This window comes from Colias croceus, chromosome Z (genome assembly GCF_905220415.1).
Source record: "Colias croceus chromosome Z, ilColCroc2.1".
Classification (NCBI taxonomy): domain Eukaryota; kingdom Metazoa; phylum Arthropoda; class Insecta; order Lepidoptera; family Pieridae; genus Colias; species Colias croceus.
The window spans coordinates 9827546-9855545 of NC_059568.1; the positions used below are offsets into that span (position 1 = coordinate 9827546).

The window sequence follows — 28000 nt, forward strand, 5'->3', positions numbered from 1 at the left end:
ATAATTAGATAAATCATTTATTTGCACACAATCGACGAACAAATTTAAAGTCTTCCCAGGATATCAATATAGTAAAAACTGTTATCCAGGATAATGTCTCTAAATAGTTCATATAGGTAAAATTTTTCATAATTTTACCCTCAACGCGCCTAAAGAAGTTTCACTTAAAACATTCTAACCAAGTACACCGTTTCTCAGACATCCGAGTTAGGTGTCACCGAGCACATAGAAGGTGACGAGTGCAAGTTCTCCGTGTGGACGGGGCGGGAGCCGATGGCGAGTGACTGCCGCATCATGCTCAAAGCTCCCTCGCTGGAGGTCAAGCAGACGTGGGTCAGGCGGCTTCGGGAGGTCATACAGGTACGTGTTACGGGATGGTGGGGGGTTTGCGTAGAAAAAATCATGGCTATGAGTATTTTTACGTGTATTATTGTGTGTACAAATGTCACCAACTCTGTTTGATTTAAACTATGTATTTCTATGATCTTCTGTCATAATTAGAAAGGAACACGAATTCTTCATTTTATTTGAAAGCCAGTGCCTTCAGACTGGTCCCATTAAAATATTTGTCTAATTGTGAAAATTTTAAGTCGGTGTAGTTATTGTAAAAAAATATATTATATTCGCATATCTTTAGTAGACAATTGTAACTATAAGTGAACTTTTAGTATTATTGTGATATTATGAAAATATTGACGAATACACGAAAAAATTGTGGAGTTGACGTCAACTCTATAGCAATCCAGGTTTACGCGTGCCTTGTGCAAATATAAGTCTACGACACAACCTTTACTAACGTTATTGCTGTGGAATTGTTTATATATTCACAAAGAACTATGGCTCATATTAGCAAGTACTCGAAAATGGAATTGTACATTTCATTATTCGTAGCTATTAGGTGATTGTGGCAATTATTATTTCAACGATAGTAATGAGTACACTCGTTATAATACAGAATAAGTAAGTTCAGAGATATTTATGCGAGAATTCATAACATGCGTTGAGTATTTATTGAGCACTTAACGTAGGTAATAATTTTAAGTGTTATATATTTTTCTGGAAGTTGTAGAATGCATTTGACGTTCGTTTCTAACTACATGTATTGTTTCAGTCTCTATTGTCGTTAATATTTAATAATAAGAAATATTCTATAAAATAACGTTTTTATATAGGAAACTTACTTCAGTGGAGCGCTTCATCAACCGCCTCGCAGTCCCGCGCGAGTTCGGCCAACGAGCTCTCAGAGGTCCAGCCGGTATGTATTAAATATTAATATTAAATGCGCGTATCGAATATAATATTGATTGAAAATTATAAATAAAGGTATATATAAAAATTATGTATAAATGTTGTATTTGTGTCTTAAATGGATAGATAAAATATAATTTAATATCTTAATGAATTCCTTATCAAAACTATAATAATGGATAGATACGTACTGAATACAACACCAATAAGTAATAAATAGTAAATGATGAAACTAAAAGAACAACCAAAGCAGAAATAACTTTACAACTGTAACAAAACTTAACAAGAACTTAGTTATGTAGCACATTAAATAGAATCTCATTCAAGTATTTTTATACAGCGACTTCGAAGACACGGACACTGAAAATCTCGATCGCAATTCACTGGCTTCCTTCGGCAGCGGGAACACCACGGACTCAGACAAGGTAAATCTATTTATTTTCTTACCGCTGCTCTTTGATTGAACTGTGACTTGATTTATAAATAAGTTTCAATCTCTCGATGGTATTGAATAATGTTCATGTTACAGTCAAAACCCTTAACCAGTCAAAAACCGTATTGACCGGTAAAATCAGTCAAATCAGAACCGACTCGCTATTGTTTTACTTGCCCATTACAGAAAGATTTAAGTGTTAAAGTCTATTCAGTGGGTTAGGTTAGGTTCGTGCTGCGACCCCCCTGGTAGGATTTCGCTTTTCTAGATATCTTTTATTTGAATTTCAAAAATATGGACATCGTTTTGTCTGGATGTTAATTAACTGTATTTCAAAAATTTGTGTTTAAAAAATCTGGCTTTTGTGCATATGGATTATGGTCATCTGGATTTTGTGCATTTAGATTCCGTGTGTATGGAACTCATTCGTCTGGATTTTAAAACGTCGTACAAATGAAGAAATGGGCAAATGAAATTCGGAGTTGCGATTACATGGCAAACAAAACTTAACGCCCTTAGTCAATAACCTTATTGACTAATTTTACCGGTCAATAAGGTTATTGACTGGTTAAGGGTTTTGACTGTAACATTTACATCAACGTTTGTGTGTATACAATTATTAAGATTGAATGACGAATTCGTTAGCGTTATTGTTCTACGCGTCCATACAACGTTAAACAATAACAGTACCGTTCAAAACATTGGAAAACAAGAGCTGAAAATGTGTTAATCATTTTCGGGTGCACGGGAAAAATGCGTTATATTTTCGTTCGTAGTTTTCAGCCCGTCAAAATTGCTTCGAGAACTTAGATTTCGGATTGTCAGTGCCGGTGCGACGAGGTATTTTTTAGTCGAGTGAACGTTGGAGCGCATTTGATTGTTGTACAGAGCCGCGGAACACTTATCGTTTTGCATCGCGCCGGGCGCCGCGTGATTCCCGCCTCCACGATGAACCGCGACGAAATGAATAGAGTGGAAAGCTTCGCTCTATTCCAAACGTTTCCAGTTTCATAAAATAAGCCCGGTTTTTGTAGACGAAGACAGCCGGGTAAAAATTCATTCCATTCTCTCATTGCTTCGCATAAGAAATGAGAATGCAAATCGTTCCACGGACACGGGGTGACTTATTAAGTTAATGTCGCTTTATATATAAGACAAAGTTTGCGCAAAATCTCTTTCTCCTCATTGCTATGCAGATTTTTAAAAGTTGGATTGTTCTCTTTGAATTATTCAACTATCTTATGATTTATTTAATAAGAGAGCATTTATTTTTGAATAAAATATTGAGTGAGTTCGATTGAAACATTTGTAATTTTCACGTTTACATTACATTGTAATAAAGGAACAAAGTTAATGAATACATATGTCCACTTCCATTACTGGCCGTAAACGTACGGCATCAATCAATAAATTGCCCTATACGATACTAACATACAAAAGGTAACATGCACTTGTTAGATTAAAAATTTTACGGCTTATATTAATATAAAATAAAAAAATATAATGCGAAGCATCAATAGATAGCCCATTGAGCCCCAAGCGGCCCGATCGGTCCCAGACACAATAGATTTTCTATTGTGTCTGTGGTTCCGGGGCCTGAGTTACTACTACCTAGTACTTTATCTTTACTATGTATGGTACATCTATTTGTGTGAGCTGGGTATAATATCACATATTGTAGGTACTTGATATATTAAATTACTATAAATCATAGAATTAAAAAATAATTTACTATCTTGAGTGTATAAATCGAAAGAATTAATACGAATACACGATACGAAACGAAAAGTTTGTCTTTCCTTCGGTTGTCACCAAAGAGTTATTTAACACAAAAATTAATTGACCTGGATTGTTTCTGATCGTGGCCGAAGGGATAACAAAGACTTTCAGTCTCAATCGAGTTCAAGTAGTTTAATCGCTATATAAGCTAAAAGAATATCTCAGTCCCAAGCCAATTAAGAAAGATCTAGATAATTTTGCATATTCTGCCGATAAGAAAATGATATTTTAAAAGTTTCTGAGATATTCAGTTTTTCGTGAGTACATTGAAAATACTAGAGATTTCTAAAATATATGCCAAATTTTAGCCACGGATTGAAAAATATCGCTTTCAAATATCACCAGTTAAGTAAAAGAGTTTTATAGAACACTTCCTTACGTTTGCTTTTAGAATAAGAACCCCATTTCAGAGAGGCACTTACGTTGTGAATGTCGGTATTCGTCATATTAGCAAGAGGGGTGAGAAATTCTTTGAAAGCGTAGGTGGGTAAAATGTTTGCGTTCTATGATTACCGTTAATTTATATGCCGAATCGAATTGATTTATAAACGATATGAGGCTTTGTTTTATAGCATTTAATAGATTTTAATATAATTAATATTATATACTTAAATGTAAATTCTTTAAAAAAATTTTAAGGCTAATACCATCAGGACTTATAGGTAAAAATGTTTTTAATTTATATGGCATACGCATTGATTTTTTTTTATTTATTGTTAACAGAATCTCGTTACAGAAAATGAATAAATCGTTCTAAAGAGATACGATGGCAACAAGCCATCTAGATTTTCCTTTGTCAGGAAATTCTTCACTATGAGTAAAAATGTATATCTAATTGGGCTACATGCTGTCGCAATTGCAAGTACTCTAGATTATTCGACAATTCAGAGAGATTCATGAGTTTGGTTGAATCAATAATATGGGCTCGATAGTGGTATTTTCGGGGGGCAGATAGGGGCGGCATACCGAAACAAACGTAGGCTGATTATTCATAGAATTTCAAAAATTCCATATTAAAAATATTTTGGACATTCTATAATAATTAGCAATGGATTGCTGCCGAATAATTATTATTATACCGAAATAATTAAATATGCGGTGAAACAATGCATACGCTGTTATTAATTATAATTAAGCCTATATGCTGTATTGGGTGAAACCATGGTTTACTAGTAAATATAATATATTGGAAATAAAAATGTATAAGTAATATTATTACGGTGAAAAGATAAATCATTTATTATTTTATTAATATATAAATAAATTAAAATGGAAACTATAATGTTGCTTTAATAATTCTAAGTCTCAATATGTGAACATATACTCAACGTATTGAATCCTTTCAAACCCCTGCACCATCTGGACGGACGAGACAAACTCACAATGAAGGAGACGTTAATTCTCTCGATGCAGTTCGGATATTAAACACGTTACATACACTCCAACTGAATTCTGTGGACATGTCAAGTCTACATATATCCTGAATTTCAATCGCAATAACGCTGGGGATGGCCATCGATTCCCAATATCATTTCAATGTGCGAACGTATTCAGAGGTATATTAGCTATCCGCTATATCCATAATAGACCGTGAATTCAAATTAAACGTTTGATTGAATGGTTCGCCGTACGCTATCTGATGAATGGTTTTAATTTGCGAGCTCTCGTTATAATTGTATTCTTGAATATAAAATTGCTACAGTACAACATCAAGAAACCAATTTTCCATTCTTACTACATTTTATAATTGAATTGTTGTGCAATAAGTTTTTATAGTTTATTCTTATTTATCTTCAAAGTGCGGGCGAAAGTCTCCTACAATGTACAATATTGAACGTTCCATAAGTATTTTTATTTTATTCTTATAATAAGCACTATAAAAGTGCTTAAGACCCCATTCTTTATATATCGTTGCGTCTTCGTTACGTTTCCTCCTTGCGACGCTCACGTAGCTTAAAGACTGTGTGAAACTTTTGAAATTCCAATAAAGTGGCGATATTACATTTAAAGAAGTTATAATTGGATTACGTAAAATGTCTTAATTATGTCAGAAGCCTCAGTGTTAAGAGATGAAATAATAAATAAAGTTCTTAGAAAGTTTTATTTGTCTTTATGCAAAGAAGACAAGTTTAGACACATATTAATTCATTTAGTTGTAACACAACAAAAATATTTTATATCATACAGTACGTTTGTTTAAAAATATAGACGTTATTTTTCCACCGTATAAATACAGCTGGTGATTAGAATTCTTTTTCATTTGCACATGCAGACCGCATGAACTTTACTTTTTTGTGTTTGAAGCTTACGATGCTTCGTCTCTCCCAAAATAACTGAAAATTTCCCTGAAAACATGACTAGTTTTGCAGGGAAACTTTGTAAGTTTCTGCAACACAATCAATTCGGGAACAAGTTTTAATTAGTTCGTAAACCTGGCTCAGCGTGTTTGCATCTACCTTAAAAAAGAAGATTATTAGAGGAGCAACATGGTGGTGTCTGAACAGACTTTCATCAGTTTGCGCTTCATTATAATAGACCCCGTGAGAGCTCTCGAGCTTATTGTCGCTTGACCTTAATATTAACTATAAAATTTTTTATGATAAAATAAGTTTTTTTTTATATGTGTACACATGTGATAGTGTCAATTGTGCATTCGACAAATAATTTCAAACAAAAACTTATGTATCAAAGCGAATCTATTCTTGATTATTTTAGCTTAGTAACGTTCAAATTAGGTGGATGACGTTGCTCTTTGACCTTTATAGCAATGTTGTGGTCGTAAAATGAAGCAATTGCTCTCTTTATTTATAACAAGACAAACTGTAACGGGATATAATTAATGCAATGAATGAATACACAAAGTTAACTCAATAATTCACTTTATTCAGAAACGTTTTTATTTGGTATTTTCTGAAAATTCATTTCGGGATTGTTCATGTTCGGATAAAAAAAAACTATGAACGAAAATCGTACCTGTAAAGAATTGGCGTTGATTAAAATATGAAACAGGAGTATTCGACAACGCCTCATATTGCAACTATAACGAGTGAAACTAATGGCTTGATACTTGATCGCAGTGAAAAGTTTGTTTTTGTTTGTTCTAAATGAAATAAAAAATATGTGTATATCCTGGTAACTCAATATAAACAATACACACAGCTTTTCAGTATATTTTTGATCTTATTTGAGTTTTACATTTTTAATACGACAGAAAAATTATGATGGTAGGTATCATATATGTATATATAATTAATATAACATTCTGAGAAGGACCTCCTTTAAAGTTCACGATAATTAAGCCGTTATATGTAGTAAAGTTTATTTTCGAGACTGTGATTCCCACCCACCTTCTCTTACCTCTCTCCCACCTTCTCCCACCTTAAGGCTTTGTCAGACAGGACGCGTATTTTAGCGCTGCGTAGTAGCGTTATAGCGTCCTGTTTTAACGTCGTGCGAGGCTTCATCAAACAGATCGCTTTAGCGCGCGTTATTTCGCCATTCGCCAAAACGTAGTGCAGATCGATAGCAGTGTGAAAAGTTTATTCGTTATGGAGATGTCGAGTGATTCGGATGTGGAAGAATTATTACTTTTATATGCTTTATCACAGTCACAGAGAAAAAGAGTATGGGTGCACGACATCAATCAAAACAGAAAGGATTTAGGAGAGTATCATCGTTTGTGTCGTGAGCTTGCATCACATGAAGGTCGAGTTTTTACATACTTTCTTATGTCTCAAGATTTATTCGAAGAACTACATGAACTGCTCATCCCAAAAATTTGTACATTGAAATATCTTTATACGAACTATCCTTCGTATTATATTAGCATGGATATTTTCTAACCAATTCTATCGAATTTTCGGTCATTATGCAGTATTTTATAATTATTTTACGCCTATTAACTCCGACGCTAAAATAAAATTTGTAAAAAAAATAAAACACCCGACGTTAAAGCGTCCTAACGCCGCGACAGAGCGTTGCGCACTGCTAGCGCCGGCGTTCTGTTTGAGGGTATTCTACGATGGTAGTACAACACATCTTTAAGGTGGACTTCCGACCACCGCGGCTCCGTCGTCACTAACGCAGCGACAGTGACGCGGCGACAGAGCGATAGTATTATACAGTACGGAAATGTATGATGGAATGTTCGAGCGCAGCGTCAGTGTCGCGCGGCCGTAGCGGCCGTGCTATGCTCGCGCAAGCACTGTCGCGTGGCAGGCTGCAAAAGCACGTTGTTAACCGACTTCAAAAAAAAGGAGGAGGTTATCAATTCGGCCGGTATATTATTATTTTTTTTTTTTTTTTATGTATGTACACCGATTACTCCGAGGTTTCTGAACCGATTTACGTGATTCTTTTTTTGTTCGATGCGGGATAGTGTCGAATTGGTCCCATAAAAATTTTATTCGAATAGACCCAGTAGTTTTTATTTTATGAGCATTTTTGTCTGTAGGTATTTGTAAATTTTGCAAGTGCAAGTTTGAAGTCGGTTGTTTTTAACGCAGTTATCACTTGTTTTTAGGTTATTATCGAAAGAATATCTAAAAAATGGACGTTAGTAACATATTTACGCACATTACGCACATTACATGCAATTTTGTACGATTTAAGTGAAACGGGCTACAAAAACCAGCCTAAAAAGGATTCTATATTATTTATTTCTATATATCTATATTATTTATTCTATCTATATGATTCTAATAATATTTTTTTAATTTTTCGGTTTATTCCTACTGTACCGCACAACCGTCAGGTATGGACTAATAACTGTGACTGACGCCGGAGTCGCGCTGCTCGGAAGCCAATCTGCGTCTAAGCGGCTTAGACGCTGCGGCCGTTGCGATAGAGCCGCGCTGGTCGGAAGTCCACCTTTAGCGTCATAGCGCGGCGTCAAGTTAACGCTCTGACGCGCGCTAAGTACGCGTCCTGTCTGACAAAGCCTTTAACGTTTAACTTTGCTATCCAATTATAAGCTTCAAAGAGAATAAAGAAAATGTGCAAATGGTCATAGGAAATAAATGCATAAATCGCAAAACTTGTTAAGTTACTAGAAAGCGGTTTGTAGTACATAGTAAAAAGGTGACCAAGTTCGAGCGGCATGAATCATTTCGTAGAAAATTTTCTCTAAATCAACAAGAATGGCTATAGTCGATTGCGTTTAGTGTAACGATGTGATGAGCGCGTGCCTCGTGATTACCCCGAAGGTATTGGAAATGATTCGCTCCATGGCCTTCGATTTTAAGTTACTTGTATTATGTTATGAAACTTTATTTAATTTTAATAATAATCTTTATGTTGTATATTTATGCGATCGTCAAGTCGACTAATATTTGCGCTATGGGGATTCGAGCTTTCTTTAGAACGGGGTCAAGGGTGAATGTTGTACAATGTACATATGACATACATTTTCACCATAAGGTAATTGTCCACAATACTGAATTTTATAAACTGAAAAACATTGAAAACCTTTTTTTATAAACTGTAGCTAGTGATACCTTTAACACTATTGAGCTACTTCTCTATTTAAATTCGAAATACTCTCGTATAAAAGCAATTCAATGAATATACAAAAGACTCTTCCTATAAAGGATCCACCTGTGATTAAAACATGTCCAACGTGCTTTGAAATTTTGTAAAATGAAATGTTACGAAATTGTATGAAACGTTGGAAGCAAATATGCTGATCCGAAATTCGTAACTCCAATTCATATGTCCATTACGGTGACGGTCGGCTCGTGCTGTAGAATTTATTGATTCATGAACGGAATGTAGCTAACCATTCTAAGCTAGAAACAATGCGACGAGCTCTACGTCGTTTTACAAGTTGGCTCAGAAAGTATTGTCGACACGTTTGTATGTCCCTGTCTCCGTTGTATTTAAAGTTTCATGCTTGAGCGTGGCAATAATTCCACCGATCCTTTCCTGTTGTGGTGTTAAGGCTTATCCTGAATATTTAGAGGTTTTAGGGATGAAAATACCCTATATACTATACACAGCACACTTTGACCTTCCTATAACTGCACTTAAGACATGGGTTTAGCCGTTTCAGAAGAGCTTTTGAAAATAGTTCTGATACGGGAGTTTAATAAACTATTGCATAATTATAGATTAAATACATTTCAAATAAATCTGTGAAACTACGCCGCTACAATTTGTGCTAGAGCTACGAATTATTGATGTATACTTACTGCACAAATATTTGTGATTAAAGTTGTAAGTTTTTGCTTGAGCTTATTCGTTTTTGTTATAATGTGAGTGTATGTATTTATAAGTAATGTATTGACGTTGATTAACCGTTTATCATAGAACTTATATTTCTTATAATAGTGTTCCTTGATCTGTTGTAATTATGAAATTCTAGCAAAAGTTAAGTTTAAATTGAACGCTTTCGTGAACTTTGGCTGCTGAGTTTTGCAGTACTAAACAACTTTTAACTAATTGCTTGGTCTTAATGAACTTTGTGCGCTTTAAATAATTGGTATACGTTATACATACTCGTATGCGCACATCTATAGTTATTAACTTATTGTTTCTGTGTTGTTTAATTTTTATTTTGGAAGTACATATACATACATTAATTATTTACGCTTATTGTGCAATGAATACCTACAGTTTGCGCGGTAAACTTGCTTTGTAACTTATACTCTTTATGAATACATTTTTTCTCTCAATTTGAAATTTCCTCGTCAAAGAAACAAAAATGTAAAGCGAGCGTAACGCATTTCGGAGTCGACATTGTCATTGAACATAGACGGATTAAGCGTGTCCTTCGGTAAGGACTCGAGTAGAATGAATTCGTTAAGATAGCTCGATACGGAGGCTGCGTAGTGAGTGAGCGGAGCGAGCGATAGCGGCGGGCGGCGAGGAGCGCGGCAGTGGCATCAGCGCCGCGCGCCGCACCGGACGAGGCGGGCCGCACCGCCCCCGCGCGCCACGTGCCGCGATGACGACCACCCCGCCCCCCCCGCCGCTCGCCAAACAACACAAGAGCCGCCGCAAGATCTCGCTGCCGTGGTTCCGCCAGAGCTCCGTGAGCGCGCCGCACGCGGCCCTCGCGCGGCAGCACACCATCGACACGCCGAGCTCCTTCAATGCGCGCCTGCTCAAGGGCGGCCGCCAGCGCCAGGTGACTGCGACTTAATGCGCCAAAATTATGCCATCGCCTCTCCGACATTGTTCTGCGAAAAAAATACACCGACAAACTTTATATTATGCTCTTTTTGCAGGTCGACGCACTTAAATTACGAACATCGTAACTCGTAAAAGGGCTGCATAAAATATTTACCGTTTGTTTGCATAGCTTTCAATTTTTCAATTCGGCTGAAAGAGTAAATGTAAACAAAACTTTATGCGGAAAATTGTGTACGAACTATTTCGAAATCACCATAAAATGTGAATCGTTAATACTACATGTTGTACAATGTTTCCGTTATTCGATTGCTCTGTTTATGTTGTACACGATTTTCCTTAAAGTTGCTATCCCAATACTGTTTTAATTACCTAGTAATAAAAATTGTTATTTATCTAATTAAAATAAAGAGAACCCCACACAAAACTATGTCTTCATCGTCATTTTAATAAAATCGGGACAATGTTACGAATACCACATTCTGTTCAATTTTGTATTCAACGTTCAAAATATTTAAATCAAAAGCCAACTTATGTTCAAACAATGTATTGGCATGCGATCGCTATTTTTGTTATCAATCACAACTAAAGATGTACAAGCCACTGACGCTTTCTACTCTTTGCGATGGAAATATATCTGTTCAAGGTCCGCGAGTGGCCGAGGATCTGCTAGATAATTATAGTCTGTTCAACGATCCATCTAACGTAATGGATTTGATATTGAAATTATTGAAGGTTTTCAGTTTACAATTTTACCGGAATATCGATTCATATGAAACAATATAGAAACGTTCCTGCGTTGGTTCCTGGACTACTATAATAATAATATTCAAATGCCACTTATACAAAAATAATTATATTATGCTGTAGTACAAATAATAAACAGCAGTTGTCAAAGCATTGCGATATCATTGACGCCGTTAGTACACCTACGCATTTGCGAGCGGCAGCGAAACAACGAAAAAACTGTCAGTAGTATGGCAGGTTTTCGCATATTATGATATGTCTCACTCTAGCACATAGATAGATGAAATAGTTGCGTCGTTGTCAGTATTGTTGCGAAATGGCCATTACACAGACGCATAAGTTTCTCTAGTGATGTTTCGCATCGCAAAGCGTCAGATCGTGTTATGTAGGTGAGGACAGATTTTCGCGCCATGGATGCCGAAAGTACTGAATTATTTTTGCATCATATTCGAGATTATCCCGTATTATACGCAATTGGACACGAAGATTATAAAAATACGTACAAAAAAGAGGTAGCATGGAGAAAACTTCAAACATGGAGAAAATTACAATGGCATATCATTGCGAAAAAGTTGCGAAAACATTGCTGTGTACTAACGTTGTACATGACAGTGTGTACAGTAGTTCCGCAGAGATTCGCAGCCGCAAACGAATGCGTAGGTGTACTAAAGGCGTAAAGGCGTTAAGGAAAATATAAATATTCAATAACATATGAAAAGGAAAACAATAAATTTAAAATCGTATTGTACGTAGGAACGTCAGCTCCGCTTAATTAAAATGGCTTTTCTGTTTACAGAAGATATTTAAACAGAATATCTGCAAAACAATGGGGGCTCGAAAGCAAACTCATCGATGTGGATAAAATATTGGAAAATCTGAAATTTTATGCCTATCGAATATAACTGACCAAATTGAATTTTACTAGCGGATGGCGATTACGATAATAATTAATGGTTGCGTTGGCAATTAATGTGTGCTATGAACATGAGTCGGATGTCTAATGACTTATTACCTATATTCTCGCATATTATGTAATTTAATACACGAATACATTTGGTAGCGACTACCATTACTTTATTAGAAATTATGCAAAATACTTTGAACCGTAGCGATTCTGTTAGCGCATTTATAACGAAATAAACGAATTGGATGGATAGTGGATACAGCCATTATATCAATTGTTTTCGATTTCGGAATATTGGAAACTTTTTAGCGATAACTTTATGTGTTATTTTGAATGATATTTATGTAGATAGCATCTAGTGATAAACTATCATCTATATACATATAATAAATCTGTAGAACAGTCAATTCTGTACATTGAAAATATTGAAAAAATAAATAGCAGGGGGTTTTACTGGATCGATGCCAAACCCAAATATGTGATTAAAAAAAATTTTGTCTGTCTGTCTATATGTGCAAGCATCACGTGAAAAGTAACGGTTCGATTTCGATTAAACTTGGTATAATTATACCTCATGGAGGTTCATCCCCGTCAAGGGGGGGGGACGCCCTTGCGCATGTCGCTACCAGGGTGAACCTTCAGTTCACCCACGCGTCCGTGTTAAAATGTAAAGATACTCCATGTATCGAGGAAGGCTATATGCAATATATCATCACGCTAAGACTAACAGGAACGGATCACTGCGGGTAACATCGCAGAGCACAGCTACTTATACCTACATATAAAATGCTCCTCCACCCTTTGCCCACTGGCCCTATATTATGAAACAATATGCTATATGTATATATATGTTTGAGAGACAGCTTATCATTGCTGTTATCTTATTAGTTGATTTGCTTATCAATAAGCTCATAGAGTTGACATCGATCCTACAGCCTACTGCTCTTGACCGTCTATTATGGTAAATTGATACATATAATATGAAAATTTACTCATGTGTTTGTTTCATTTTGATGCATATTAAATGTAAACCACCTAGTAGCGTTGTTTTAAACTTGACAGTATAAACTCAAATAACGCTTTTATAATATTATAATGCCTTCATGTCGCTCCGTAACATAAATATTTACCGTGAATAAATTCGTGTTTATGTTATACTTCACGCAGGAGAGATTACAGTCAAAACCTATCGCCATTGCTCTCAAGTCTTAACAGTTCGTTTACTTCAGGAACAACGTCGTTTCACAAAATATACCGTCTATTATGCACGCTGAATGTACACTCCAGAAAATTGTGTGAAATCTCTTGAATACATTTTTATCTTGACCCGTAATTTACCTAACATGCCGCTTAAGAGTGAAAAGCTAAGGCGTTTGTGAACTTGTTGTTTCATTAAAATTTTAAGATTATTTTTAGTATTTAATTATTTTTATACATAATTGAAAGTACATTTATATTATTTTAAGTGTTCGTTTTTTTTTTCAATGATAAGGCAAGTTTTTATTATTATACCTACGTATCCCTACTTCCTTCCTACTAATATTATAAATGCGAAAGTTTGTGAGGACGTGTGTGTGTTTGTTACTCTTTCACGCAAATACTACTGAACCGATTAAAATGAAATTTAGCACACGTATAGACGGTAACTTGGATTAACACAGGATAGGTTTTATCCCGGAAATCCCACAACAGGAACTATGCGGGTTTTCCTTTGAATACGCGGGCGAAGCCGCCGGCGGAAATCTAGTAATGTATATACTTCAGAATAAAGTTTTTCAAAAGAAATAAAAAACGCGTTTTCGCTCGGCCGTACGAGAGAAAACGGTACTGTAAAATCGATTTATCAGTCTACGTGTCAATAGACGTCTTTCGCAGATACCGGAAATTAGGTTTCAGATAGGTACATTTTATTTATGAGAAACGTCTTGCAGGCTGGACCGGAAATGACATGGGTGGTCGCGGAGCACACGTCCGGCGGCGCCGGCGAGCTGACAGTGTCGAAGGGGCAGCAAGTGGAGGTGCTGGAGTCGTGGCAGGCGCGCCCCGACTGGTGGCTGGTGCGCATCCACGGCGACCCGCCGCAGGAGGGCGCCGTGCCCGCGCTCGTGCTCAAGCCACAGCCCCACCACAAGACCTCGCCCTCGCGCCAACCGCTGCCCACCACCGACGACGGAATAGGTTAGTAATGCTTTTCATATACATTTCTATTTTCGTGTGTCCCGTGGCCCTTATCTAATCAGCGAAATTTTAATTAACAGCAGTAAGTCTCGTACTCTTATCTAGTAATGCCATTTGAGGCAAACGCTCACTCTGTCTGCTCGGACGGGACAGGGTTGCGAGCGGTTTTAAACCACAATTAAGCATTTGTAAAGCGACTCATTTAATATGGCAGTAAAATTTTTCTAACACCGTAAATAATTTAATACCTAATATACTACAACACAGAAACATGAGCAATAAGACATCGAGAACGTATGTCCCTATCGCAGAAGTAACATTATACACGGGCTAACGAGACGATTTCGTTACGGCCATCGTAATGGGTGCAGGAGGGCGACCGTTGACAACATAATATCAACTCGTACACAGCCGTGATCCGACACAGCGATACACTTACAACGTACACGGTTATTTACAACGTTGGATAAAGAAATGATTCATTCATCTGTGAAGTGAATGAAGTCACTTTTTATCGATAAGAACGATTTATGCTCAACAATTCCTTCTATACCTCGACTTTGAGTAAATTATTTAAGCTCCAAAGCTGGGAATTCAAATTATTCTTCGTCTAAAAGGCTTAAATTACTTATTTACATTGTAATATATTTCAATTATTAAAGTTTTCATTAAGTAACTTAATATTTTGCATTTTAGCTCTCTCATTTCTTGTTCTTCAATACCAAATATAGTTAAAAAACCACACATTTTTATACTTCATTGAATGCTAAAAGAAAAGATATTTTCTGTTTTACGCATAAATATTTTTCCTTCATAAAATGTAGTCAGTGAATAAAACGATAGAGTGTGTTTCTGAAATTGTTATCTGAGGCACATGTTATTTTTCAATAAGTTTCCTCTCGAAATACCGCGGAGACGTACTGTGCTTCTTTGAAGTTGTCAACTGAATATCCTCGATATTTGTTCCAAGTATTTAACCTGAACTGTTTCTAGCATAAATTGCACTTGTGTGTATTGCAACAAAGTCGGTGGAGAGTCATGTCAAGTATACCGAGCGATTTAAGCTTTGAATGCATTTATATAATAGTTGAATCAATAGCCGAGTAAATAAGATCTTGTCAGTGAATAACAATTTATTAAAATAAAAGTCTACCAGTCTTTCGACGAGCTTAAAAGTTTCTGCATTCAAGTGCAATTGAAAGAATTTTATTACATTGAATTCAGTTCTAATGTGATAGTTTGTTTCGTGTTTCGCAAATCAGAAAGGTATATTATTCTTATTGTTAGTTGTTCTGATCGTCGCGGGTCGCAATAGTAACGATGCAACATTATCGCACGTGTCGTCGCTACAAGCAATTGAAATTGAATCTCCCACAAACTGCTCAGACTTTTGCACAGAAATATATCAACTTTAGTAATATAAAAATTTCCAAGTTTCGCTCAGCCGGTGTTGGGCTAGATTGAATACGAGGCAATCTATTGAAATATATTTCACATTATGCTCCAGTAAACTTGCATGACCGGAACGCTTTATTATCTTTTCCCTAGAGGAATTATATTGACTTCGATAATAATTAATATTATTCAATAATAAAACTTATCACGAAACATTGTTTTTAATAAACAAAGAGATTGTATACAAAGTTGTCAGGCTACATTTCGAGGTTGATATTTAAATATATCCGAGTATATTATGTTCATGAAATATAGGTAGTAGCATTTGTGTAATATTTTAATAATAATTTTAATGAACTGTCGACTGGCTGGAAATGAAATGGCGATAATTTTAATGAACAAACTTCCGCATGATGTTTGTGTACTCATCACTTAAATTTATGCTTTTAGTGGCTCTCACTAAAGTAAGTGCAATCGAATTGCCAACTCTTCCTTCCTTTAATTGCGACTGTCCAGTCGGTTTAGCTCTTTGGAATTGCAAATACTCACATCAGCAATTTAATTGCCTCTAACTTTTAGAGGGGTCACAGGAAATCTAAATTCAAAATGGGGTACAGATACAACCGTTCCGAATGCGGTATAAATATAAAATGGAATTGTTTTGACTAAATAACATTGTGAAATGATTATAAAGGCATTGTAAGGGGAAGTATTTAAAGAATGTTTATGAGTCATAAACTACGTAGAGCTAGCTATATAGGAATATTATTATTGTAGATAATAATTGATAAATAATGTATTATTTTCTCAAACGCCGGTAGCCATAGAACTAAATATTTATTTTCAAACTTTAAAAACCCCCATAGTTCCCGTTCCCGTTTGATTTCCGAGATTAAACCTATCCTATGTCCTTCCTCAGGTCTCAAGGTATTACTGTACCAAATTTGAAGCAAATTCATGCAGTACTTATTGAGTTTAGCCAGGACATACAGACAAAAATTCTAAATACTATATTTTTTGGTAACGATTAGATCACGCCCCAAGTATTATTTTCAAAAATATTCAATTTACAGTTTGACTTTCCTGTGATTTTATTCTAAGAATCGATAGATGTATTTATGATATACATTTTTGTGTTTTTGAATTAAAGTGGTAGAGGACTTATCGATTTCGTCGTAGCCGTCAACTTTAATACTTCTTCACAACCTCTCGCATTAATCATAATTTGACATTAATATGCACTGATAAAGTAAACGCACAACAGTAATGATAATATATTGATAACATTAAAATAAAAAAACATTTTTACGTCGCGTCGCGGTTCAATTAAATATTAACTTCCCTTTGTGGCACGTTTGAACTCTGCATTCGTGCGATTAAATTTTCTCGTAACGCTTTTGAAATTCGGCATCCAGTGATTGCGTGAAGTTTTAAGTATTTTTGTATTAAGCCCACCACGCGCCGCGCTTGCTCACCGTACACCGTAGTCCGTACTTTAACTTTGCTTTATAGATAGGGAGGCGAGGTAGCTAAATGGCGTAATTTTGTAACGGCCGCGGCGTCGTCGAGACTTATCAAAATCGAAAGATAAAATAATTTCGAAAAGAAAAGCTTCTATGGTAAAAACTATTTTAGCGGTGGGTTTGGCGCGTACTTATTTTCGAAAATGTAAAAAAAAAAAAACAGTTACTTGGGCATTCTCGAGCGCGTCAGATATTAATACTACGTATGCCCCAAGTGCCTCTAATAACAACGGTATACTAATCTGCCGGTTTGCGTGGTGGGGCTAGGCATATAAACTCGTCAAAAATGCACAAAAAAAAATTACTCGAGCGCGTCAGATTTTCGGAAGGGGTGTTAAGTAGGCCCCAAGGAAGCTCCCCTTAAAAAAACTGACAATTACGGCGTGACGATAAGTTACGATGAATTTTTGAAAATGCAGAAAAAAAAAGTCCTTTTGAAATACTCGAGCGCGTCAGATTTTCATAGGGGAGGTTTATTTCGGTATCCTGAAAGCATATTTTCTTAATCTGACAAAAATGTTGGTGGGTTCTCTTAATCTGACCGAAAAAGGTTTGTGGGTTTCTTTTTTTTAATCATCGTTATTTCATATCAATTTTTCTTAACACCCTCAGTTTTCGAGATATATTAAAAAACCGGGAGTTTTTATGATGCTTCAAGTAAAAAAAAAATTAACTTTGGACAAAAATGAAAAGAGACTTTTTTTGTAAAATAAAATTATCTTTTTTGTTTATTTAAACTTTTTTTTTGGAAAAAGTAAAGTTCGCGACTTATATGCTGCAACTGCTGCTTATATGTTTTTCGGAAAACGAAATGGCTCCTCCAGACTACCGGCCATGCGGAAACCGGCAGATTTTCTATTTTTAGTAAGTTTTAGATTATATTCTTCAAAATAAAAATAAAAAAAAATCGCGCTCGAGAATGCCGGATTAACGTTTTTTTTACAAGTTCGCGACCCTATAACTCGGCGGCGTCAAGGACTTATGGTCAGATTAATTAAATTTAGTCCTAAAACACTAAAATCAACCCCCAATATCTTAATCTGACGCGCTCGAGTATTTCAGACTATCGATTTTTTTTTACTAATCTGATCGTCTATCCTAGGCGCGCGTCACTACATATAGAGCTAAATAGTTAACAAGGTTGTTCTATTAGGTCTAAGGTATCTCTCATATCTTAAACTGCCACACTCGAGTATTACAGAAAATTCCCCTATTCGCCTCCCTATCTCTATTAGTTAAGTATCAATTTGCATCGCCAGCAAACTGAATTTTACGTTTTTCGCAAACATCTCGTACAGACGCCGACTGACTGACTTTCTTCTGTTAAATAGAGTGCATTTAGCTTCTGTCGTTTGACTTCATGGTCTAAAGGCCCGTGGGAGATCGTCCTTCACCGATCTAACCAGATGAGACGTACTTTTTTTTAATATTTTTTATAAACAAATATGCCTATAATTGCTTGCCTATCGAAAAGTGGTCATGGCTATTTTTAGGGTTCCGTAGCCAAAATGGCAAAAACGGAACCCTTATAGTTTCGTCATGTCCGTCTGTCCGTCTGTCCGTCTGTCCGTCTGTCACAGCCGATTTACTCGGAAACTATAAGTACTACATTGATGAAATTTGATGGGAATATGTGTTGTATGAACCGCTACAAAAATATGACACTAAATAGTAAAAAAAAGAATTGGGGGTGGGGCCCCCCATACATGTAACTGAGGGATGAAATTTTTTTTTTCGATGTACATACCCGTGTGGGGTATCAATGGAAAGGTCTTTTAAAATGATATAAAGTTTTCTAAAAAACATTTTTCTTAAAGTGAACGGTTTTTGAGATATCAGCTCTCAAAGTCGTAAAAAGTATGTCCCCCCCCCTCTATTTTTATAACTACGGGGTATAAAATTCTAAAAAAAATAGAGGTGATGCATGCTAATTAACTCTTTCAACGATTTTTGGTTTGATCAAAGTATCTCTTATAGTTTTTGAGATAGGTTGATTTAACTGTAATTTATTATATTTGCTGCTACGGAACCCTTTGTGCGCGAGCCCGACTCGCACTTGGCCGGTTTTTTTTTTTTACAGTACTTTAAGTACGATTTTTCGCAGGCAAGTATTTATGACAGATTTTGAAAATAAAATAATCTAAAATTTGAGATAACTTTCGACTTACCTGTTTACACCTGCTTGCCAGGTAGTTATACACTGAAATGAGTAGGCAAGCATACTAGGCATATTCTGTGTACCAAAAACTATCTGTAAAATAAATTTCATTGGGTTATCCAAAGTATGAAAGTGATGAAAAAAAAATCGATAAAAGGTAATTGAATAAAAAATAGCCATTAGGCAAGCATTTATAGGCATATATTTTGAACTTAAAAATATTTAATAAAAAATACGTCTCATCTGGTTATCAGATCGGTGAAGGACGATCTCCCACGGGCTCTCCTACCTGCACTAGATTTGATTTAAATAAACTTGTGTTGACAGCACTAAATTAAGCACAGTTAATCATTGTAATTTTTCTATGTAACTGTCCACACCCTCGATACAACGTCGTCCGATTTACTTAATTTTTTAACCGACTTCAAAAAAAGGAGGAGGTTATCAATTCGGCCGGTATGTCTTTTTTATGTATGTACACCGATTACTCCGAGGTTTCTGAACCGATTTACGTGATTCTTTTTTTGTTCGATGCGGGATGGTGTCGAATTGGTCCCATAAAAATTTTATTCGGATAGGCCCAGTAGTTTTTATTTTATGGGCATTTTTGCAAGTGCAAGTTTGAAGTCGGTTATTTTTAACGCAGTAATCACTTGTTAAATGATTACCTATTCGATATAAACAGTCGCATACTGTACGAATAATTATCTATCCAAAATAAAAGTTACCAAACTTCTTCTAATTTAGCTACAATTTTAATGATAATCGCTTTCAAATCCTCAGCTGTCTCAAATAAAAATTAAGTTGAAATCTTGAAGAACCGCATTCACATTATACGTTAAAATATAATGAGCTAATTTTGAAAAATAAAAACAGACACTCAATTTCATTTGTACAGCTTTGTAGCCGTCTACGCTTTTATCGTCCTTTGTGAAACGGACGTTTCAATTGAAATCATTCATTGCAAATATTACAATATAAATATGACTGCTCTCGGAAAAGTACAATAATCTCAGCGTAATTTATTGTGAAGCTACAGAAAGCGGTGCTGTAAAATGCACAGGAACTGTTGAAGCGCCACCTTTTTGCCGGTACAAATAGTAATTATTATAACGGTGTCGTACTTGTGAAGGAGGGTTGTTATAAGTTTGAAGCCTTTTTCCTGTCTGTCTGCTCCTGCCACTGCCCTTTGTAATTAAGTATAAATTGAAAGCTTTTCATACCAACTGCAACAGTCTGTTAAAGACTTTTCTCTATACTCACACTATTTTTAACTTTTACTCGGAACTCGTCTGCTTCCCGAGTGCTCCTTAGTGCAAATAGTATTAAAATAACTATTAAGTAATAGTATATTTATTATTATTAATTAAAATGTGAGCGTTTTTGATAAAACTAGTCTATTGTTGTGTAGTTTTTAGTTAAATATCATAATTTTGCACATAGCATACTTATCTAAAGTTTAAATGCTCAGAAATATTACGTAGTAGGTATAATGTAAACAATAAACATTACAAATATTATTTGTACACGGACTTATCCGTCTATTCAGTGATTTAACAGTACTCAGTAGGTATCGTTCCAGTCCACAAAATATTAATGTTCTTACTTATAAAATATTCTGTGACACCTTTTACAAAATGAAATATTATTTAGTTTAATCTTATTATAACACACGAGCGTGTTGTAAACAAGTTGTTATATTTGTTGCTTGGTATATAATTTTAATTGTGTTACCAACGTGAACAAAATTATCAGGGCAGGTATTATACTGCGGTACATAAACTAACACATACCAAATATGTTTGTTTTCGGCTCTTATTTCGAGACTGCGGGGATGATTAATCTCAGCTAGGTATATAGATGAGTTGACTCCTATTTCATCCTGCTCACAAAGGCTCTGTTTCCCCGAGCCTGATCAATCGACGTAATAGGGACTTATTCCATAATAATGGTCCAAGCCTTTGGCGCCAGCCTTTGTTCTACGGCTTCTTAAGCCATAGGCATAGCACGTTGGATGTAATAATACCTTTGCCATCAGACTTTCCGTTTTAACGTTTACAAAGAAATATTCAAGTACTTTATTTATGCTGATGTCGACTGGCATTGTGCGGAGTGTGTTCTATTTGGGATTATTATAAGAAGACAATGAAGTCGATATTATTACGCTCTAATAAGGAACGTATTTTAGATTAAGGAGTCTTACTTCAAGAGTTCTTGTTAAGAGTGAAAAAATAATGAAACGGAGGATAATAAGACAGATTCGTGTTTGTTTTGATTCAAGTACCTAGTTATTTTTTTATTATTAGCATTGGAGCCTACCTATTTGTGTTTCAAATTAGTAATTAGTTTTAGGGAAATCTACTAAAATTATATATTTATTTAAATAATTGAATCATTAGACTGCTCCGAAATCATTATCCCATTTGTTATCATGGTCGTTATATAAATATCTATTGCCTCTAATTACTTACAGCTTATGATTTAGTTTCTACTTGCAGAGTAATTGTCATAAATATGAAATAATGAAAAATCATAGGATATTTCCTTAACAAAGTTCTTAGTTTGTCGAGTTTAGTTCTTAGTTTTTATTTTATTTATTTTTTTATTAAAATTATTTTATTTTATAGGTACAATATCAAAAACTATTTATTGATGATGCTTTAAGCGTAAATATATAGATAAAAAATAGTCAACTGTTTAAAATCAATTTCATATAAAGTAAACAATGGTTAGACAAATGGCCGGTTGTTTATTGGAACGTTAATTTTTACGAGCAATCGTTAAACGAAGTATGAACGTGGAAGGTAAACCAGAAAATATTTGACATAATGTAACGCATTATATTTTAAACTATGCTTAACACTATGGATACACTTAGCACTATGGATACACTCGCACTAATGGAATGTAACAAAAAAAAACCTATTAAACGTGAAATAATGATACTGCTTATTATGTACTGTGTGTATTTCTAATATTCATAAATATTAGAATAGATTCAATAGAGATTACGAAAAAGCTCAGAAAGAAAACAATACATTATTTTCGGAGTTATAATACTGAAGAGGGATAATAAATAAATATAATATTCCTTCTTATTATAATATTATATTGTTGAAATAGAATATAAGCAATGTTCCGTAATTTATGAGGTTAGTTAAAATACGTTTAGGTATCTATTTACAAAACTGTTATCTCTTAGTTTTATTTTTTAACAATTACAAAGTTAAGTCAGTAAATTTAGTTCTGTTATTATAGTTTTATAGATTTGTTGTCGTATCAGACATAAAACACACACATACGAAGTATTTATTTAAATATAGTGTGCGCTGTAGGTATAGCGTGAGCGTGGCGGTGACGAGTGTTTCGGGCTCTCGGCTAGCGGCTAGCGGGTCGCGAGACGTGTCGCAAGCGGCGCGGCGGGCCCGGCGCGTTGTCGGCGGCGGTGGGCGTGCGATGGGCAGTCGGGCGGGCGGCCGGGGCGCGCGCACCCGCCCGCTGCCCCCTCCGCGCCTCCCGCGGCCCCGGTGCAGCACGCACCCCCATGCACTGGGCACGCCTTCTGACCCGGAACCCGACGGTCGTCGACGCCGCTTGATGCGTTCACAGCGAGCCCTACTTCCGGTCCGCCTGCTCGCTTGCACGCTCGCCCTGCTCGGTACATTCACTGTGCGATCGCGATAAGTTACGCTTTCACCGCCATCGCGTTCGGGAATTAACTTCATTTAACCCGTTGAGTGTTTTGTGTTGTGGTGCTTCGTGGTTATGGCGGCCTGTGCGGATTCTACCCCGTCGAGCGATACGGAGGGCTTTACCGAGATAGACTCTTCTGGGTCTTCGAGCGCGGTATCTTCGAGCACCACCTCGAGTGGTTCCTCAAACGGAAATAACTCCCGAATTTCTTTGCGATCGGCCTATCACAAGGTGTCTAAAATGATTTCTCATTCTAAGGCAAACGGCAACGGCAATCTCGGTGAGATTATAATTTTTTAAAGTGAAACTTTTTAATTGTTTAAGACATTATACATAAATTCAAAATAATTAAGTATGTACTCTCGATATCAGTAAAAATAAAACTTAAGGCTGCAAGCAATCTCATATAAAAGTTTCCTATTAGCGGGCAAATTTCAATAATTCATCTCATCTGAAGTCAGCGCGGTGGTAGATTGATCAGCTATCAAAGTCTGCAAACTGATTAAGGCCGCTCGTGCGAACGAGTTAAATTGCCTTCATCAAAATTAAGCTCCACATAGTGATTATCACGTATCATAATTATGATGCATACCTAGATGATTTGCATAACGATATTAAGAATTTCCTCTAAAATTTCATATTTAAAATAAATTTGCATACAAATATAAATCGAGCGAGTTGTTCAAAAAGCAGGAATATTAGTTAGCTAAATCGGTTAGCATGCGGCTCACTCAACGAAATGAAAAATATTAGATGTCTATCTCAACAAGTTTTGCGTTGGCTTTTATTTGTTGTGTACAGCATACAATGTATGTACCTACACTGTGTAAAATGTAATGAACTATTAACAGTGCATTCAGGAAATACATTTTGGACATGCTGGGAATTGATTAATTAACGTTTCAATAATATTTTCGCTCTGCTATAAATAACAATGTAATTGTTAAATTCTATTATAATTTAAATTTGCCCGTTACAACTCATTGTAATAATATTATGAACGTATGATTGTAATTTGTGATTGGTAAGCGAAAGGCCTTTCAAAGTTATTATTTATTAGAATCAACAATTGGTTCCGCCGGCCGCGTACCCGAGCTTGCATTAATTATGCGGTATTTACTCATTTCTTCTGTTTAATGTGTCTTGTACAGAATGCCTCGGTTGTTTATTTCCATCGGGCAATCGGTCAGTAGGTCGCTATAAATGTCGTCGTTGTTAAAACTTCCTTACCGGTCCAAGTTATTGTTCATCTTGGTACGCGCTCTTTCGGTGGTCAGTTACAGGAGAATATAAAATTGTTATCTGTTCAAAACAGATGCGTGACTCACACTCTTATGTACGCACGCTCTGTATTACCCACAATAAACTAAACCCGTGGTATTACGACCTTGCATAAAACTTGAACTCTATTCTTATCGTTAATCATCGATACCCCGTTTTCTTAACGAGCAATTTTTTCGCACGATTATTTTAAGAATGAAAGTTATTTCTATTTTAATTTAAAAATCGCCTTCGTTTTTTACTTTGGACGTTTACGTCTATAATACTTGAGGTTTAAAGGATATAATATTGTAGCCTTCAGCCTTGAGTTAAGATTTTCTATCTTACCGGGTAGCGACGTTTTATAATTAAAGTATGAAATTTATTTTCAATACTTATAAAAAAAGTAAATAGGTATTTATTATATTAAGTAAAATATTTAATGTGTTAAAGTCGTTCTCATAGAAGAATATATTTATCAAAATCTTTAAACAGTCAATAAATATGAATTTACTGGCGAAACTCCTTTGCATTAACATGTTTTACGTATGGACAAAATTATTATCAAAATATTTGCGTGAAGATTGAAGCCGTGTCGGATCCGTGATGTACAAAGAAAATATTCGCGACCGTTTAGTTTGGATTCGGTTACTGGCCAATGGGACGTGCGTGCGCGACTGCTACCATATACGAAATTGAATAGGAGCTCGGACGGGTCTTGCACAATAATGTATGGCTAGTGGGCCCGAGGCTCGCGAGACTCACGCTACGTTTCGGTACGCTTATCGTTTTCATGGTGAAACTAGTGTTGATGGACAAACACCATGGTAAGACTAATTGCACTTTCATTCATGCCTCGTTAAACCCCGCCGTCCGATTTGAAGTTCCACAATTTTAGGGACTTTTTTTATTAAACGTACGTAGTACTTACCCAAATTAATATAGTTACGATCTAAATTTATACTTTTAATTCGATATGACGTAAGGAATTTTATGCGAACCTTACCAGCTATGCTTGCAGTAATGTCTTAGTGTAATTAGTTATCTATTTAATTATGTTAACTAACGCAAGGCGACTCTCTATAATAATAATATTTTAATCTACTGACTATATTACCTTTTGTGAGATATTATTTATTATACCTTGACTAATTAGTGCATAGATAATAAAACTGCTCGAGCTCATTATCTTTTGTTAAAGTACTTACGTAGTAGGTTTTCATAATCCATCAATAAATTTGCGTACTAAATCTCCCTTTTTTCATAACCACTTCTGGTGAGTATATTGACAATCACTTATAAGAAGTTATTTTAAATTGATGTTTTTAAAAACAATAATAGTGTGAGGGTAATGTTATCCCACACAGACGACGTCTTTTAATAGTTTTGATTTGTGATTACATTCTCATATAAATATTAGCATTAATTATTAACATAAAATAGTTATGTATAAATCGATATTAATTTATCTTAAAATGCTTAAAACTGAGAGTTTCTATATACGTATATACTATAAAGAATAAACATTAATTAAAAACACATTTTAATCCATAATTTCTTTTAAATATTTTCAAGAAAGACTTTCGGACGTAAATATGAGCATAAAAGCGGGTGATTAAGTTCCGCTTGATGAATTACATTTCTCTAGCATTAAATGAGATTCGCACAAACAGAAAATGGCTCTCGTTGATTTAGCCGGGAACACGGTGCCTCACTAACAATCTACATACCTAGTTGCGAACCGCGTAACACCCCGGCTAAATAGACGTTCATTCATAAATGGAGCTATTGCGGTGAAACCCGTTGAAACGTGACTCGACACTGCATGTTTGGAATATGTGCTGTCACTGTTTACCATGTGCAACGGTGCAGATACGAAGCATTCTCACGTTCAAATGCTACAGAGATCACGACAAAACCTGTCCCACGTTACTGTAGCTATACAATGTCGGTCGGTAGAAATTTAAGCCGGGCCCGGAGTGGCTTGTGTGAGACGTAGCTCGTCGTAGCGTTTGATGGCCACTTGCCTCATTTTATGCTAACCTGCAAATAATTATTTTGACATACGATAATTTATAACTAGATCACTTAAATTATTTATGTCAATTTTCCTTTATGTTTAATTTGTTAAATGTTTAAGATCAACTAATGAGTAGATTAAGAAAATGTTGCATTTGGTTGGGGATAATGATGATGAGTTAAAAGTAGATTCTCATTAAATTTTGTTTTAAACGTGTCCACCATGTAAAATGATATCGATTGAGTTTCATAATATAAACAATCCAGACGAGTGAGTACGACCGGATTCAAGATGGCATCGGCGCCGGCGCCACATATTTTATTTTAGATTTTAAATTATTTTAATCCGCAACGAAGTGTGTCATAATATTTTTATGTGACACAATTTTTGAGGACTCCCATCTTGTGAAACTGCTTTGTGTACCTGCGTATTTTCTATTTTCACGCCGTTTACGAATGTTTTATGAAACAATAGACTGGTTGTAATCCGTTTATACCGTTCTTGTATTGTTTGGGATGTTTTTGAAGTAGGTATGCATTTGTTCGGTAAGCTGAAGCATTAAATCATCTTTGAATTGTTTTAGTGCACAGTAAATATTGTATTTCTCTCTATAAATAACTAAATAATAGGTCATTGAAAAGGCCATACTGAACTATCCAAATATGTAGTGATAACAAATTTAAGACCACTCTTGCGAATTAAGTAAATTAATAATTTGCAGTCTTAAAAGGTATGTCAAGTACTATTTAACAATATAGGAATTTAGAATAAGCTAGTTATTGCGGTGTTGTTCGCCGCAATTTTATTTTTGGCATTATTCCATCATTGAGAAAACTTTCCTGCCTAGTTTTACTCCGTTTTGTCTATTAAAAATCTGTTTAATAATAATTGATTCCGGATTTTAAGTTTTATCAGAATTCACTTAAACAAAAGAGTTGTAAATTGAATTTTAAATGGAATTAATAATTAATGATTTCTAACGTACAGATAGTTTTATTAGCATACGTTTAATTCAAGATGAATCTGGACTGCCAAAAATATACAAAGCAGACTGATGGACATGGTTGTATTCATGCCAATTATTGCATTATTTCATTATAATATAAGATTAATGATTTTTCCTATTAATCTATTTTACGTAAAATAATTTATATATATACCTGCTCGATTATTATAAATGCATTAATAATCTTAGTAATTTTGAAAATATAGGACTTGTCTCGTAGTACGTAAGGTTAACAGTATCTTAATCACTATGACGATGGCAATGTGACGCGCATGTTCCGGAATTAAACCTTAACATTGCTATAGAGTATAGATAATAAATGTAATAGACGCGCTGATTTAAATATAACCACATATAACTTTGCAAGAGTACGCGATGCGGTCGTTCTCGTCAGCTTTGATGAGATATTGTCTTCTTCCCGTTATGGCTACTATGTACATCCACAACATCCTCCAATTCTTGTATCTCGTAAAAATTCGGTGAAAGTCGGAATTGCAAAAAGATCCGTTTGATTTGAAGCAGCTCATT

The 28000-nt window shown here is 35.4% G+C and overlaps 1 protein-coding gene across 10 annotated transcripts in view; it reads left to right on the forward strand.

The window, feature by feature from the left end:
- LOC123705411 (triple functional domain protein) overlaps nt 1-28000 on the forward strand; it is a 101860-nt gene that overhangs the window by 42967 nt on the left and 30893 nt on the right. For all 10 annotated transcript variants that reach the window (XR_006753304.1, XM_045654158.1, XM_045654162.1 and 7 more), the window contains exons 27-30: nt 199-360; nt 1173-1255; nt 1589-1673; nt 14171-14417. Coding sequence is in view for 9 of the 10 variants with exons in the window: in XM_045654158.1 (XP_045510114.1) it covers nt 199-360; nt 1173-1255; nt 1589-1673; nt 14171-14417 (577 nt within the window). In the remaining variant the exon portion in view is untranslated. The remainder of the gene's footprint in view (nt 1-198; nt 361-1172; nt 1256-1588; nt 1674-14170; nt 14418-28000) is intronic.